Source organism: Somniosus microcephalus, chromosome 12 (assembly GCF_052327205.1).
Source record: "Somniosus microcephalus isolate GS21.2 chromosome 12, FLI_Smic_1.0, whole genome shotgun sequence".
NCBI lineage: Eukaryota > Metazoa > Chordata > Chondrichthyes > Squaliformes > Somniosidae > Somniosus > Somniosus microcephalus.
Window position 1 is genome coordinate 162954978 of NC_140998.1, and position 16967 is coordinate 162971944.

Genomic DNA, 16967 nt, shown 5'->3' on the forward strand with positions numbered 1-16967 from the left:
CCGGTTGCGGCCGCAGATGGTGACGTTATCGAGATAGGGGAAAGTGGCCTGTAGTCCGTTCTGGTCAACCATCCGGTCCATCTCCCGTTGGAAAACCGAGACCCCGTTGGTGACACCAAAGGGGACCCTAAGGAATTGGTAGAGGCGGCCATTCGCCTCGAAGGCGGTGTACTGGCTGTCCTCCGGGCTGATGGGGAGTTGGTGGTAGGCCGACTTGAGGTCGATGGTCGAGAATACGCGGTATTGTGCAATCTCATTGACCATGTCCGATATGCGGGGGAGGGGGTATGCGTCCAGCTGGGTGTATCTGTTTATGGTCTGGCTGTAGTCGATAACCAGGCGATTTTTGTCGCCGGTCTTGACTACCACCACCTGGGCACGCCAGGGGCTGCTGCTCCCCTCAATAATGCCCTCTTTCAGGAGTCGCTGCACCTCAGAGCTAATGAAGGCTCTGTCCCCAGCGCTGTACCGCCTGCTCTTAGTAGCGACAGGTTTGCAGTCGGGGGTGAGGTTAGCGAACAGGGAAGGTGGCGGTACCTTGAGGGTGGATAGGCTGCAGGTGTTACGCGGTGGGCGGTTTAACTTTCGCTGGTTGTCGACTGTGAGTGGGGGGAGGGGTCCACCGTATGCTAGGGTTACACTTTGGAGGTGGGATTGGAAGTCCAGCCCTAGTATGACGGCAGCGCACAGCTGGGGGAGTACGAGGAGTTTAAAATTTTTATACTCTGTCCCTTTAACCGACAATGTCACGACACAGTAGCCGCTGATGTCTGTGGCGTGCGACCTCGATGCCATCGAGATGCGGCTGCGCGTTGGCAGGACGGGGAGGGAGTAGTGGCTCACCGTGTCTGGGTGGATGAAGCTCTCCGTGCTTCCGCTGTCGAACAGGCAGGTCGTGGCGTGGCCGTTGACTTTGATGTCCATCATTGAGCTGGCCAGGTGGTGCGGGCGGGCTTGATCCAGGGTCACGGAAGCTAGGGTGTAGATTGTAGATGAGCGCGTCGTTGTCATGACAAGATGGCGGCGAAGATGGCGGCCCCCGTAGTTCACATGAGGCTCTGTTTAAATCGTTTGCCCCGCACAAAGATGGCCGCCCCTGCTTTTCCCATGAGGCTCTGCAGGCTTCGGCTGCCCCGCACAAAGATGGCCGCCCCTGGTTTTCCCATGAGGCTCTGCAGGCTTCGGCTGCCCCGCACAAAGATGGCCGCCCCCAGGGTTCGCATGAGGCACTGCTGGCTTCTGAGGATTTGCTTCTGCAGGCCTTGGAGAAGTGGCCTTTCTTGAGGCAGGTTTTGCAGGTCGAGTTTTTGGCTGGGCAGCGCGACCTCGGATGCTTCTCCTGGCCGCAAAAGAAGCAGCCAGCGGCCCGATCGGGGTTGCCTGATGTCGGGGCCGGTACCGGGGCTAGCGGGCCCGGTCGGATCCGTGATGCAGACGCTGAGGTAGGTCCCGGGGGCAGCGCTGTGAAGGGTGGTGGGGTGGGGGTCGGGCCCGAGTCCCAGGGTCGCGAATAGTACCTGGCAAACGCTTCCTGGTCTTGCTGGGTGGCCTCTAGGGTGAGGGCGAGGGCTTCGGCCTTGTCCAGGTCTATGTCCTTAGCTTCAAGCAGTCTTTGCCGTGTGTAGTCGGAACGTAGGCCTCTCACCAAGGCGTCGCGGACATTGTCTTCCATGTTCGCAGTAGCCGTCACCGCTTTAAAGTCACAGTTCCTGCCGAGTTGTCTCAGCGCTCGTGAAAATTCAGCTATCGATTCTCCTGGCTGTTGCTGGCGAGATCTTAAGAGATGCCTAGTGTACATGTAGTTTACCAGGCTCCGGTACTGCTGTTTCAGTAGGTTGATGGCGTCGTCGTACGTAGTCATGTCCTGGATGAGTGTATATACTCTCGGGCTCGCTTGGGCTTTCAGGACTCTTAGTTTGGATCTCTGAGGGACGACGGCTTCCTCCAGGTACGATTCGAAGCAGTCCAGCCAGTGTTTGAAGTCGTTGGCTGAGTTTGGTGCCTGTGGGTTTAGATCCAGGTATGGTGGTTTCAAGGCTTGCAGCCAAGCCGGCTGGTGTGGCCCGTTGTCTGGAGGCTGCTGTTGCTGTGCTGCTGGGTGAGCTCCTTGCTGTTGCTGTTCATTATCAGACATCTTTAAAATTTAGCCAATAAAATTGATATGCCTATCAATTAGTCCAATAAAAGGCGACGAGTTAAGAACGTAACTGAAGGTTTTTATTGGCTAAATAACAGAGCCCACCCTCGTGGGTGATCCGATCCAACAGGGAGGAATACTAGCCAGTCAGCTACCTTTATACCTGGGCAGGTAATGGGCGGAGTCGGAGGTGGTCAGCCCAGGTATAACAGTGCGACAAGAGGCGACCTCGTGTAGTGATGTGACAGTGAGAACAGTGAGAACAATATACAGTGATAACTATAACAGTGGTTTACCACATGTGTCACATTGGGAGGGTGTGTGGAGCCCATATTGTGTCACATTGGGAGGGGTGTGTGGAGCCCGTATTGTGTCACATTGGGAGGGTGTGTGGAGCCCATATTGTGTCACATTGGGAGGGTGTGTGGAGCCCATATTGTGTCACATTGGGAGGGTGTGTGGAGCCCATATTGTGTCACATTGGGAGGGGTGTGTGGAGCCAATATTGTGTCACATTGGGAGGGGTGTGTGAAGCCCATATTGTGTCACATTGGGAGGGGTGTGTGGAGCCCATATTGTGTCACATTGGGAGGGGTGTGTGGAGCCCATATTGTGTCACATTGGGAGGGGTGTGTGGAGCCCATATTGTGTCACATTGGGAGGGGTGTGTGGAGCCCATATTGAGTCACATTGGGAGGGGTGTGTGGAGCCCGTATTGTGTCACATTCGGAGGGTGCGTGGAGCCCATATTGTGTCACATTGGGAGGGGTGTGTGGAGCCCATATTGTTTCACATTGGGAGGGGTGTGTGGAGCCCATATTGTCACATTGGGAGGGGTGTGTGAAATGAAAAGTAGATTTGCCTTTCTAAATCTAGGCTTTATTTACCTTAAAAACCCAGCAGCACATCTTCAACACCCAGTCCCAACCAAGGCTGTAGAGAACTGAATTTAAGATGGCCACCACAAATCACATGACATCAACTACCAATGAGTTTACAGCATATATCTCAATGGCAGGAAACAGACAACCAATCACAATACTTCTTACAAAACAAGAATAATCACCACAGTGTGTGGAGCCCATATTGTGTCACATTGGGAGGGGTGTGTGGAGCCCATATTGTGTCACATTGGGAGGGGTGTGTGGAGCCCATATTGTGTCACATTGGGAGGGGTGTGTGGAGCCCATATTGTGTCACATTGGGAGGGGTGTGTGGAGCCCATATTGTGTCACATTGGGAGGGTGTGTGGAGCCCATATTGTGTCACATTGGGAGGGGTGTGTGGAGCCCATATTGTGTCACATTGGGAGGGGTGTGTGGAGCCCATATTGTGTCACATTGGGAGGGGTGTGTGGAGCCCATATTATATCACATTGGGAGGGGTGCACATAGCCTATAGCATAGGATCTTTTAGCACAGAAGGAGGCTAATCGTCCCATCGTGTCTGTGCTGGCTCTTTGAAAGAGCTATCTAGTTAGTCCCAGTCCCCTTCTCTTTCCGCATAGCCCTGCAATTTGGTCCTCTTCAGGTATTTATCCAATCCCTTTTTATAAGTTACTGATGAATCTGTTTCCGTCACCAGATCATAACACCTCGCTGCTTAAAAAAATGTCTGCTACATAACATGTCAAGCACAAGTCACTGAAGGTGAGGGGCACCCACATAAAAATCACCTCCATAGAGATATAGAGGATAGCATGAAAATTGTTTGGGGTGTTCATTCTATAGGTATAATTGTTTTGGGGTGTTCAATCTATTGGTATCATTTATGAGGATGTTCATTCCATAGGTGTAATTGTTTTGGGCTCTATATTCTTTAGGTATAATTGTTTTGCAGACATTCAGTCTATGGGTATCATTTATTCGGGTGTTCATTCTATAGGTAGAATTGTTTTGCAGACATTCAGTGTATGGGTATAATTTATGGGGGTGTTCATTCTATGGGTATAATTTTTGGGGGGATATTCATTCTAAAGGCATAATTGTTCTGCAATTCCTGTGTGGGTAGTTGTTGGATTGGGCTCAGGTCTGCCGGTGCCCCCTCCCCCCAACAACGACCCACATTGGAATTTGCAGGTTCAGTTGGAGAGTACCTCATTTCAGTCGGGCAAGCAGGTGAAAGTGCCACTCGGAACGCTTCTCTGGCACCTGCCTGCCTGCCTGCTCTGTGTGTCTGGGAACTGGGATGGCTGCTCTCCCACCTGTGATGGCTGGATTGCCCAGGTCCCGACTGCCAAAATTCTGATCAGCCCTCCAAGCAAGGAGCGGGGGGTGATCTGGAAAATATTGCTTTTTAAATCAATATGCTCTCTTTGGGGGTCCAGGTCTAGCCCTGCCCTTCATTTGCCCTGCCACTACTATGCTGGGTGCCCATCCGGGACCAGGACCGGTAACTCCCAGTTTAAGGAGTCCCCATTCCAGCTGAAGCCCCTGGCCTGTCATTTGTAGAAATATGTAGTCGTTACAACACAGAAACAGGCCATTCGGCCCAACCAGTCCATGTCGACGTTTACCCTCCATGTGAGTAAATAGTTCTAATCACATTTGCACGTCCCTTTCTTATCCCACCAACCCTTTTATTTTATTCCACCTATCCAATCTTATCTTGAATGTTGTCACAATTTCCTCCTCAACCAATGCTCATTTCACTAGCCTTAACTGGATCTAGCAACACTTCCCCCTTGTAGGTCTTCTTGAAGAAGGAGTCCTGTGCACAAGTTTGGAATTTCATTCCCTTTTCTCCATTTATTCCCTTTCTGTCCCAATCAACAAGTGGATGATTAAAATCCCCATGAACAATAATGTTGTCCTTCCTATGCATTTCTCTAATCTGACTTCAGATTTGCTCATCCATTTCTTTCCCACAATTTGGAGGTTTGTACTACACCCCTACTAACATAACAAGCCTTTTTAAAGAAATCTTTGAGTGGCAACCATATTGACTCTATCTGTGCACCTTCCTTGTCTACAGCAACCTTCTCTTCAGCATGTATTCCCTCTTTTACCAATATTGGCACCCCACTTCCTTTCTTATCTTTTCTATCCCTTCTAAATACGTTCTATCTCGATATGTTTATTTTTCCATTCTTATCCAGATTGCTGCTAGGTTTCTGTTAATGCTATTAAATCTAGATCTTCCAGTAAAATAATTACTTCCAGTTCCACCAGTTTTCATCCCACACTCTGCACAATGCAATTTTAACCTTTATCCTTTGCCTATTTTTTAACACTATTACTTTTCCCTTTTTTGCCTAAGTTACCTTATACCTTTACTTCAGTCTTTTCCCCTTTAGGTGCACTTGTTTTTGGCGGTATGTTTAATCTATGGGCATATGTGCTTTTGGAGGGGGTGTTTAACCTGTAGGTGTAATTGTTATTGGAGGGAGTGTTTAATCTATAGGTGTAATTGTTATTGGAGGGAGTGTTTAATCTATAGGTGTAATTGTTATTGGAGGGAGTGTTTAATCTATAGGTGTAATTGTTATTGGAGGGAGTGTTTAATCTATAGGTGTAATTGTTATTGGAGGGAGTGTTTAATCTATAGGTGTAATTGTTATTGGAGGGAGTGTTTAATCTATAGGTGTAATTGTTATTGGAGGGAGTGTTTAATCTATAGGTGTAATTGTTATTGGAGGGAGTGTTTAATCTATAGGTGTAATTGTTATTGGAGGGGTGTTTAATCTATAGGTGTAATTGTTATTGGAGGGAGTGTTTAATCGATAGGTGTAGTTGTTATTGGAGGGAGTGTTTAATCTATAGGTGTAATTGTTATTGGAGGGAGTGTTTAATCTATAGGTGTAATTGTTATTGGAGGGAGTGTTTAATCTATAGGTGTAATTGTTATTGGAGGGAGTGTTTAATCGATAGGTGTAATTGTTATTGGAGGGAGTGTTTAATCTATAGGTGTAATTGTTATTGGAGGGAGTGTTTAATCTATAGGTGTAATTGTTATTGGAGGGAGTGTTTAATCTATAGGTGTAATTGTTATTGGAGGGAGTGTTTAATCTATAGGTGTAATTGTTATTGGAGGGGGTGTTTAATCTATAGGTGTAATTGTTATTGGAGGGGTGTTTAATCTATAGGTGTAATTGTTATTGGAGGGAGTGTTTAATCGATAGGTGTAGTTGTTATTGGAGGGAGTGTTTAATCTATAGGTGTAATTGTTATTGGAGGGAGTGTTTAATCTATAGGTGTAATTGTTATTGGAGGGAGTGTTTAATCTATAGGTGTAATTGTTATTGGAGGGAGTGTTTAATCTATAGGTGTAATTGTTATTGGAGGGGTGTTTAATCTATAGGTGTAATTGTTATTGGAGGGAGTGTTTAATCTATAGGTGTAATTGTTATTGGAGGGAGTGTTTAATCTATAGGTGTAATTGTTATTGGAGGGAGTGTTTAATCTATAGGTGTAATTGTTATTGGAGGGGTGTTTAATCTATAGGTGTAATTGTTATTGGAGGGAGTGTTTAATCTATAGGTGTAATTGTTATTGGAGGGAGTGTTTAATCTATAGGTGTAATTGTTATTGGAGGGAGTGTTTAATCTATAGGTGTAATTGTTATTGGAGGGAGTGTTTAATCTATAGGTGTAATTGTTATTGGAGGGAGTGTTTAATCTATAGGTGTAATTGTTATTGGAGGGAGTGTTTAATCTATAGGTGTAATTGTTATTGGAGGGAGTGTTTAATCTATAGGTGTAATTGTTATTGGAGGGAGTGTTTAATCTATAGGTGTAATTGTTATTGGAGGGAGTGTTTAATCTATAGGTGTAATTGTTATTGGAGGGGTGTTTAATCTATAGGTGTAATTGTTATTGGAGGGAGTGTTTAATCTATAGGTGTAATTGTTATTGGAGGGAGTGTTTAATCTATAGGTGTAATTGTTATTGGAGGGAGTGTTTAATCTATAGGTGTAATTGTTATTGGAGGGAGTGTTTAATCTATAGGTGTAATTGTTATTGGAGGGAGTGTTTAATCTATAGGTGTAATTGTTATTGGAGGGAGTGTTTAATCTATAGGTGTAATTGTTATTGGAGGGAGTGTTTAATCTATAGGTGTAATTGTTATTGGAGGGAGTGTTTAATCTATAGGTGTAATTGTTATTGGAGGGGTGTTTAATCTATAGGTGTAATTGTTATTGGAGGGAGTGTTTAATCTATAGGTGTAATTGTTATTGGAGGGAGTGTTTAATCTATAGGTGTAATTGTTATTGGAGGGAGTGTTTAATCTATAGGTGTAATTGTTATTGGAGGGGTGTTTAATCTATAGGTGTAATTGTTATTGGAGGGAGTGTTTAATCTATAGGTGTAATTGTTATTGGAGGGAGTGTTTAATCTATAGGTGTAATTGTTATTGGAGGGAGTGTTTAATCTATAGGTGTAATTGTTATTGGAGGGAGTGTTTAATCTATAGGTGTAATTGTTATTGGAGGGGTGTTTAATCTATAGGTGCAATTGTTATTGGAGGGAGTGTTTAATCTATAGGTGTAATTGTTATTGGAGGGAGTGTTTAATCTATAGGTGTAATTGTTATTGGAGGGAGTGTTTAATCTATAGGTGTAATTGTTATTGGCGGGAGTGTTTAATCTATAGGTGTAATTGTTATTGGAGGGAGTGTTTAATCTATAGGTATAATAGTGTTTGAGAAACACTAATGTTAATAATTTGAGATCCGTTGATTAGGATGAGTGAATTGCCGATTGTCGAGCTATGAGATGGGTTTTAGTTTTTTGTTTATTTATTCGTTCACGGGATGTGGGCATCGCTAGCAAGACTGGCATTTATCTCCCATTCCTAATTGCTCTAGAGGAGGTGGTGGTGAGCTGCCTTATACAACTGAGTGGCAGTTTCAGAGGACAGTTAAGAGTCAACCACATTGCTGTGGGTCTGGAGTCACATACTGGCCAGACCGGGTAAGGGCGGCAGATTTCCTTCCCTAAAGGACATTAGTGAACCAGATGGGTTTTTATGACAATCCGATAGTTTCATGGTCACCATTACTGATGCAGATTTATTTATTAAGACAAGAGCTTCCATGGGATAAGATTGACAGAAAGCCTATTTTCCTTCTTGCAGTTAGACCGACTATCTTATGGATGCACTTGAGAACCTAACAAAATTCAGGCACATTTTAGTGTTGTGCCAGTCAGCAATTAGAAGAGAAAAAGCAATCCCTGCGAGCTTGATTTTCAGTATTATTTGGGCTTTTTTTACAGGAGATATGTTGCTGGATTTCTATAAAGGACTAGAATATCAATATTGTTCTGTTCTTCCAAATAGATAGCACCCCATAATGAGTGCAGTGCAGAGGAAAAATGGACACTGACCATTTGCTCCCATTCTGCTCCCAAAAAGCACTACCTCCACACTCCCTCTCTGGCTTTTCTGGTGCCTGCACCTGATTACACCTGAAGAAAAAATGGCAATGTAAATTATATGGAAATTAATATCAAGGACACTGCACACACATTTCCTCATAGCACAGGGTGCAGATCAGGGACAGACTGACACTACTGCTCCCTGAGCTGCTATCTTAAAAGGGACAAACTTGTATTAACAGGATAGTTCTTTAATTTTGACTTTTTGAATAGATATGGTTTTGCTGCTTTCTATACTTGTTACAGTATGCAATTAGTCTATTACACTTGGTGCTGGAGGCCGTGTCCAGTACTGTGCCACCCTCCATTTTGCAATACAGCTTATTTGGAGGCAGACAAGTGGAAACAGCCACCAGTTCTCATGACAACTGTCATTTGCCTGGTGCTGTCCTAGTACTTTGCGGTGGTTCATTGTGAGGTGTTTTTTATTCTGTTTAGAATGTACTGGAGCTCTCCCTCTATGATGCCAATGTTACGTTGTCAAAATTGCTGTCGACGGTAGCCTTCGATATTGGAAGAATTGAACTTGGGCACGATTTGAGGACGACCATAGACCTGACGGTGAGGCTTCCATTTGCTGTGATAATACTACAGGGCAGGTGTTCCTTTTCTATACATATTAAAGAAAAGTAGTGAGTGCTGTAGATGGTTAGAAGATGCACATCAGGGTTACAGTGGAGATGGTGTTTATACAAGAGGAACCCAGCCGAATAGTTCGTAAGAGTGTAGTGTAATATAAGGTTTGCCTACGTAACAACAGTAGCTACACTTCAAGAGCAATTAATTGGTTGTGAAATGCACCGAGGACATGCAAGGTCTGCATAAATGCACATTCTTTCTCACGTGAAAGTTGTTTAGATAATCATATTGTGTTGGAACCCACCAAGGTATTTTTGGGCAGTTGTCTCCCTTTTCCTGAAGCTGTTGGTGAGATACAGTTTCTCGAGTACTGATCATTTTCTCCCACTCCAGCATCTTGGACAAGCAGCCATTCTTCATGTGTGAGCAGAGACAGTGAGCTGGCTGTTTAACTTATGGGGGTGTAATATAACCAGGGATGGTTCCCTTCTCATCTGACATCCATACATGCATACTTTCCAGCAGGGCTCATTTGAGAGCGATAATGGGTAATCCTGGCTTATTTCTCTCTCAGGATTGCTGTGGCCAATTATAGTGCCATCGGTCTGGGCTGATTTTCAACCCAGGTCCCAGAGATAGAAGGGCACCAACCAGTCTCCCAGGCAATTATTATATTTTTAAAGCAATATAAACTAAAACACAATCTTATAGCTAGATTTACTTTCTTTTAAGCTCTGAATGTAGGATTGAAGGTCAATAATAAAAGAAATGGGCAAAGGAGTCTCATTACATTTAACCTGTTCCTTTCAGGAGAATGAGCAGCTGGAAGTGGAGTTTCATTTGGAAGAATGGTAAGTGTTGAAATTAGGGGGCTTGAGGATAGGGCAAATGTCGTTCAGTTTTATAGGCCATTTTTAAAATTGTGTTTGTTTTCAAAGCCATTTGCCATGGATGCCAATGCCCATCCATGTGACATTTAAGAAGCGGCTGAGTACTTTGAACAGTGTAGGCTATGGACTAGCTGAAGTGATAAAGACCTGCGCACCAGAACTCGCCAGCTCCCTAGCCAATCTATTCCAGTGCGGCTATGATGCTGGCATCTACCTGTATGTTGAAAAATCGCCCAGGTATATCCTGTTCACAAAGTAGGAGAAATCACACCAGGCCAATTACCACCTTATCAGCCTTCTCCCAATTATCAGCAAATTGATGGACAGAGTCCTCAGCAATGTCATCAAGTGACACCTACCCATCAGTAACCTGCTTATTGACACTCAGATCAGATTCCATCAAAGTACCTTGACTACTGACCTTGTCATAGCCTTGATCTGGACATGGATGCAAGAGCTAATGACAGAGTGGGAATAGCTACCCTCAACATCAAGGCAGCGAATGACCAAGTATGGCACCAGGGAGCTCACACTAAACTTAGGTAAACAGTGGTCGGGGAGAAATCCCTCCAGTGGCTGGAGCCATATCTGACCCAGAGGAAGGCAATCATGCTTGTTGGAGGCCAATCATCACAGCCCCAATTGTTCAAGTTCCTCAGGCCAGCATCCTTGGCCCAACCATCTTCAGCTGCTTCATAAATGAATTTTCCACCATCATAAGTTCAGGAGTAGGGCTATTTGCTGCATTTCCACTGTGTTTAGATTCATTCATAACACCTCTGAAAATGAAGCAACCCATGTTGGCCTACAGCCGGACCTGGGTAACATTCAAGCTTAGGTTGACGTGGTAGCTACATTCACACCACGTAAGTGCCAGGTAATGACCATCTCCAACAAGATAATGCCCAACGGCTCCACCATTGCGGAGTTTCACAAACATCCTAGGGGGTCACCATTGACCAGATACTTAACTGAACTAGCCTCATCAATCCTGTGGCTACAGGAACAGGACGGAGACTGGGTATTGTGCGATGAGTGGCTCACTTCCTGATGCCTCACAGTCTCTCCGCCATCTATAAAGCTCAACTCAGGAGTGTGATAGAATCCTCACCGCTCACCTGGATGGGTGCAGGCGCATGAACATTCGAAGCTCAACATCATGATAGAGCAGTGTACTTGATTAGTGCCCCTGCCACTGGATTCAATATCCACCCCATTCACCACCAGCACTGCAACTTCTGCCACTGAGAAGGGCAATAGCAGCCAAGTCACCTGAACACACACACCTGCAAGCTCACCATTCTGACTTGGATATATATTGTCATTCCTTCAGCATTACTGGGTTAAAATGCTTGAATTCCTCACCTAACACCATTGTGGAAGCATCATCATGACAAAGACTGCTCCGGTTCAAGGGGACAGCCCACTGTCAACTTCTCACGGCAACTTGGGATGGATAATAAATACAGACTTGAAAGTATCGCCCACTTCCCAAGAACAAATTTTAAAGTTCTAACCAGCTTCTAATTGAGAGATTAAAAATACACAGAAATTATGAATCAGATGTACCTAGGAACGTATATTACTGGAAAAGATCATTCCAAGCCATCAGAGCTTTCCCAGAATCTGGAAGATGTCATACACAATTCTTGTCTCTTAGCATGTCTCCCAGGCAGTCCGTTCCATACATTCACCACCCTCTGTGTCAAGTGAATCTAAACTGTCCATTCATCTTTCTGTTTCCGAACTTGCCACTGTACTGTCTGGTTGCAGAGTGTGTGACAATATCAAACACATTATTCATCCATTCGTCCCTCAGAATCTTGGATATTTCAGTAAGATCTCCCTGGGCCTTTTCTTCTCTTGCATAACACATTCCCAATTTCTGTAGCCTTTGCTTAGGTAGCCTCTCTTGTAGCTCAGGTGCCTAATCCCAGGTATCTGTTTACTTGCTCTTTGTTGTACTCTCTCCAAAGCCAAAATGTTCCTGCTGTACTGGGGTGACTAGAATTGAACACAGTACTGTGGGTGGGGACGGACTAGTGCTGTGTACAAACTCCACAGCACTTCCTGGTTACTTTATATTTTCGATAATGTATTCCTAAAAATATTCAATTTTTCATTCTAACAATGGGATCCCCTTAATCACCACCTCATTCTCTCAAAACCCTCACCATTTCCATCCTAAACCTGACTTCAAATTTCAGCATGTTGTGGTAATTCTTTTATTATAACTTCCTTTGCAATTCCTTGGTTGTGGTATAGTATGTCCGGTATTGCACCGTTTCCCCTCTACTACTAGTGCTGGTTCCTTAACCATTTGAGACATGTAACAATCCTGTATCATGCCCAGAAGCAGATATCACTCTTTTTAGTCCTATTAGAATCCTTTCAGTTTATTCCTGGTAAGTTGAAGTTTCACATGACAGTTGTAAGAACATAAGAAATAGGAGCTGGAGTAATCCATTCGGCCCCTCGAGCCTGCTCCGCCATTCAATAAGATCATGGCTGATCTTCGACCTCAACTCCACTTTCCTGCACTATCCCCATATCCCTTGATTCCCTTAATATCCAAAAAATCTATCGATCTCTGTCTTGAATATACTCAACGACTGAGCCTCCACAGCCCTCTGGGGTAGAGAATTCCAAAGATTCACAACCCTCTGAGTGAAGAAATTTCTCCTCATCTCAGTTCTAAATGGCCAACCCCTTATTTTGAGAATGTGACTCCCCAGCCAGGGGAAACATCCTCCCTGCATCTACCCTGTCAATCCCTGTAACAATTTTTTATGTTTCAATGAGATCACCTCTCATTCTTCTAAACTCTAGAAAATATAGGCCTGGTCTACTCAATCTCTCATAGGTCAATCCCCCCATCCCAGGAACCAGTCTAGTGAACCTTCGTTGCACTCCCTCTATGGCAAGTATATCCTTCTTTAGGTAAGGAGACCAAAACTGTACACAATACTCCAGGTGTGGTCTCACCAGGGCCCTATATAATTGCAGCAAGATGTCTTTATTCTTGTACTCATCCTCTTGTAATCAAGGCTAACATACCATTTGCTTTCCTAATTGCTTGCTGTACCTGCATGTTAACTTTCAGTGATTCGTATACAAGGACACCCAGGTCCCTCTGAACACCAACATTTCCCAATCTCTCACCATTTAAAAAATACTCTGCTTTTCTATTTTTCCTACCAAAGTGGATAACTTCACATTTCTCCACATTATATTCCATTTGCCATGTTCTTACCCACTCATTTAACCTGTCTATATCCCCTTGAAGCCTCTTTGCATCCTCCTCACAACTTACATACCCACCTAGCTTTGTATCATCAGCAAACTTGGATATATTACATGTATAAATCAGGAAATAATGGGGGCTTGTAAGAAAGGTACTGCAATAATCATGGGTGATTTTAATCTTCATATAGATTGGACAAATCAACTTGGCAAGGGTAGCCTTGAGGACAAGTTCATAGAGTGTATTCAGGATGGTTTCTTAGAACAATACGTTGTGGAACCAACCAGGGAGCAGGCTATTTTAGATCTGGTAATGTGTAATGAGACAGGATTAATGAATGATATCATAGTAAAGGATCCTCTAGGGAAGAGTGATCATAGCATGATAGAATTTCAAATTCAGTTTGAGGGTGAGAAACTTGGGTCTGAAACTAGTGTCCTAAACTTAAATAAAGGCAATTACAAAGGTATGAAGACAGAGTTGGTTAAAGTGGACTGGGAAAATAGATTAAAGGGTAAGACGGTTGATGAGCAGTGGTAGACATTTAAGGAGATATTTCATAACTCTCAGCAAAGGTTTATTCCAGTGAGAAGGATGAACCGTCCGTGGCTAACTATGGAAGTTAAGGATGGTATCAAATTGAAAGAAAAGGCATACAACATTGCGAAGATTAGTGGTGGGCCAGAGGATTGGGTAATTTTAGAAACCAGCAAACAATAAAGAGGGAGAAGATAGATTATGAGAGTAAACTAGCAAAAAATTTAAAAACAGCAAGTAAGGGCTTCTACAGGTATATAAAAAGGAAGAGAGTAGCTAAAGTAAACGTTGGTCCCTTAGAGGATGAGACTGGGGAATTAATAATGGGAAACAGGGAAATGGCAGAGACTTTGAACAAATATTTTGTATCGGTCTTCATGATAGAAGACACTAAAAGCATCCCAATAATAATTGATAATCAACGGACTATAGGGAGGGAGGAACTTCAAACAATCACTATCACTTGAGAAAAAGTACCGAGCAAACGAATGGGACTAAAGGCTGACAAGTCTCCTAGACCTGATGGCCTGCATCCTAGGGTCTGAAAAGAAATGGCTGCAGAGATAGTGGATACGTTGGTTGTAATCTACCAAAATTCCCTGGATTCTGGAGAGGTCCCAGCGAAATGGAAAACCGCATATGTAACGCCCCTATTCAAGAAAGGAGGGAGACAGAAAGCAGGAAACTATAGGCCAGTTAGCCTGACATTTGTCATTGGGAAAATGCTGGAATTCATAATTAAGAAAGTAATAGCAGGACATTTAGAAAATCATAAAACCAAGTTGACTCTGCTTGATTGTATTATGAAAAGGAAATCTATATTCATTGACAAATTTACTGGAGTTCTTTGATGATGTAACGAGCAGGGTGGATAAAGGGGAACCAGTAGATGTCGTGTATTTGGATTTCCAGAAGGCATTCGATAAGGTGCCACATGAAAGGTTACTGCACAAGATAAGAGCTCACGGGGTTGGGGGTAATATATTAGCATGGATAGAGGATTGGACAACTAACAGAAAACAGAGAGTCGAGTCGGGATAAATGGGTCATTTTCAGGTTGGCAAACTGTAACTAGTGGGGTGCCACAGGGATCAGTGCTTGGGCCTCAACTATTTACAATCTATATTAATGACTTGGATGAAGGGACCGAGTGTACTGTAGCCAAATTTGCTGCTGATACAAAGATAGGTGGGAAAGCAAGTTGTGAGGAGGACACAACGAGTCTGCAAAGGGATAGAGATAGGTTAAGTGAGTGGGCAAAAATTTGCCAGATGGAGTATAATGTGGGAAAATGTGAGGTTATCCACTTTGGTAGGAAGAATAAAAAAGCGAATTATTATTTAAATGAAGAGAGACTACAAAATGCTGCGGTACAGAGGGATCTGGGGGTCCTCGTACATGAAACACAAAAAGTTAGCATGCAGGTACAGCGAGTAATTAAGAAGGCAAATGGAAAGTTGGCCCTTATTGCAAGGGGGATGGAGTATAAAAGTAGGGAAATCTTGCTACAAATGTACAGGGCGCTGGTGAGACCACTTCTAGACTACTGTGTGCAGTTTTGGTCTCCTTATTTAAGGAAGGATATACTTGCATTGGAGGCAGTTCAGAGAAGGTTCACTAGGTTGATTCCTGAGATGAAGGGGTTGTCTTATGAAGCAAGTTTGGGCCTATACTCATTGGAGTTTAGAAGAATGGGCAGTGATTTAATTGAAACATATAAGACTCTAAGGGTGCTTGACAGGGTAGATGCAGGGAGGATGTTTCCCCTCCTGGGGAAATCTAGAACTAGGGGGCATAGATTCTGAATAAGGGGTCACCCATTTAAAATGGAGATGTGGAGGAATTTCTTCTCTGAGGGTCATGAATCCTTGGAATTCCCTACCCCAGAGAGCTGTGGAGGTTTTTTGCGTCTTCTTCCATGAAGACAGACACACGGGTTGATTTTAACTCGGCCGTCAGGCGGGCTTTGAGGCGTGTGGGGGGTTAAAATCGCAAAACTTGGGGGTCAGGATCTCCCCCCCCCCCCCCCCTTGCCTGGTTCCCAACACCTAGCCATTTTAACCCAGGTGTGTCTGATGGTCCCGAATCAGTCCCACCTGTAACAGGCGGGACTGGTCTTTATGGCCCTTAAACAGCACTCATTGGCCTTTATAATCCCAATTTAACAGGCCCTTGCCTGTTTAACCCTTTTCCCACATAAAACACGCCTGGTGGGGATCACGCCTGTGAAACCTGGCGTGAGCACTATTGGCTTGCTGACTATCAGCTGCAAGTCAACCATTAAAGAGGAGATTTGATCAGCCATCATTTGCAGGTGGCAGGAATTTGTTGTTTCAGGCCTGGGGCAACTACTTTTACCAGGCTTAACCACACCTGTGGAAGGTTGGAGCCTCACACACATCTCCAGTGTGACCTCCTGGGAAACCCCGCTCGCCAGGCTCACTCAGCGCTTCCTCAACTGAGGCATCTACCAGAAGCATGGGTGACCTTTTTTTCCTTCCCTTCTTGGCATTAGAGGACCTCCAGCCCCATTCGCGAAATGACACACGCCACAACTGCAGAAGTTGCCATCAGAATTTTTATACAAAACTAACAACTGATGGCATTTTTACAGAATACACAACATTTCACCCAAGTGACTACCCTTGTGACTATTTGTGCTTTATTTTCCTCTTACCCGTGCTCCTACATAGTGGTTCCCCTGTGGCTTCAGCAGAAGTGGAGGCCCCTTGCTCACTTTCCTGCTGCTCCTGTCTCGACACCTTTGGCGGGCGTCCTCTGGGTTGGCGAGCCTGTGAGGGCTCGTCAGCAGTCTGCTGCTCCTGCGGCTGTGCAGGAGTTGAGACGTCTATCTCAGTTGGGTGTGGACTCTGGCGGGGCTCTGACCGAGGGCTCTGCAGTGGCATGGAAGTGTGAGCACTTGGAGAGGAGCCCCCACTTCCTTGAGGTCTGCCACCAACCTCCCTCTCATGGGTCAGGTCCCCCTCAGTGCCTGCAAGTGGCTTGAGAGCACCTTGCTGCACATCAGGGGGGCCATGGGGACCCGTATCTGCAATGGCAGTCCTACTCGGAAAGACTTCCATGAAGGTCTGGTTTCTCTGTTCAATAGATGCCCATCGCTCCTCAAGAGATGTCATTCTATTCTGAACACTCACCATGTTTTCCATACCCTGGCGACTAACCACCTCCATGGCCGTAGCCCTCC

At 44.6% G+C, this 16967-nt stretch overlaps 1 protein-coding gene across 1 annotated transcript in view; it reads left to right on the forward strand.

Annotated features, from left to right (window-relative positions):
* Window positions 1–16967, forward strand: part of LOC147109670 (cytosolic phospholipase A2 zeta-like) — a 193610-nt gene that overhangs the window by 23566 nt on the left and 153077 nt on the right. Inside the window, exons 4-5 of the mRNA XM_086003756.1 lie at window positions 8951–9073; window positions 9902–9942. Of these exons, the coding sequence (XP_085859882.1) occupies window positions 8951–9073; window positions 9902–9942 (164 nt within the window). The remainder of the gene's footprint in view (window positions 1–8950; window positions 9074–9901; window positions 9943–16967) is intronic.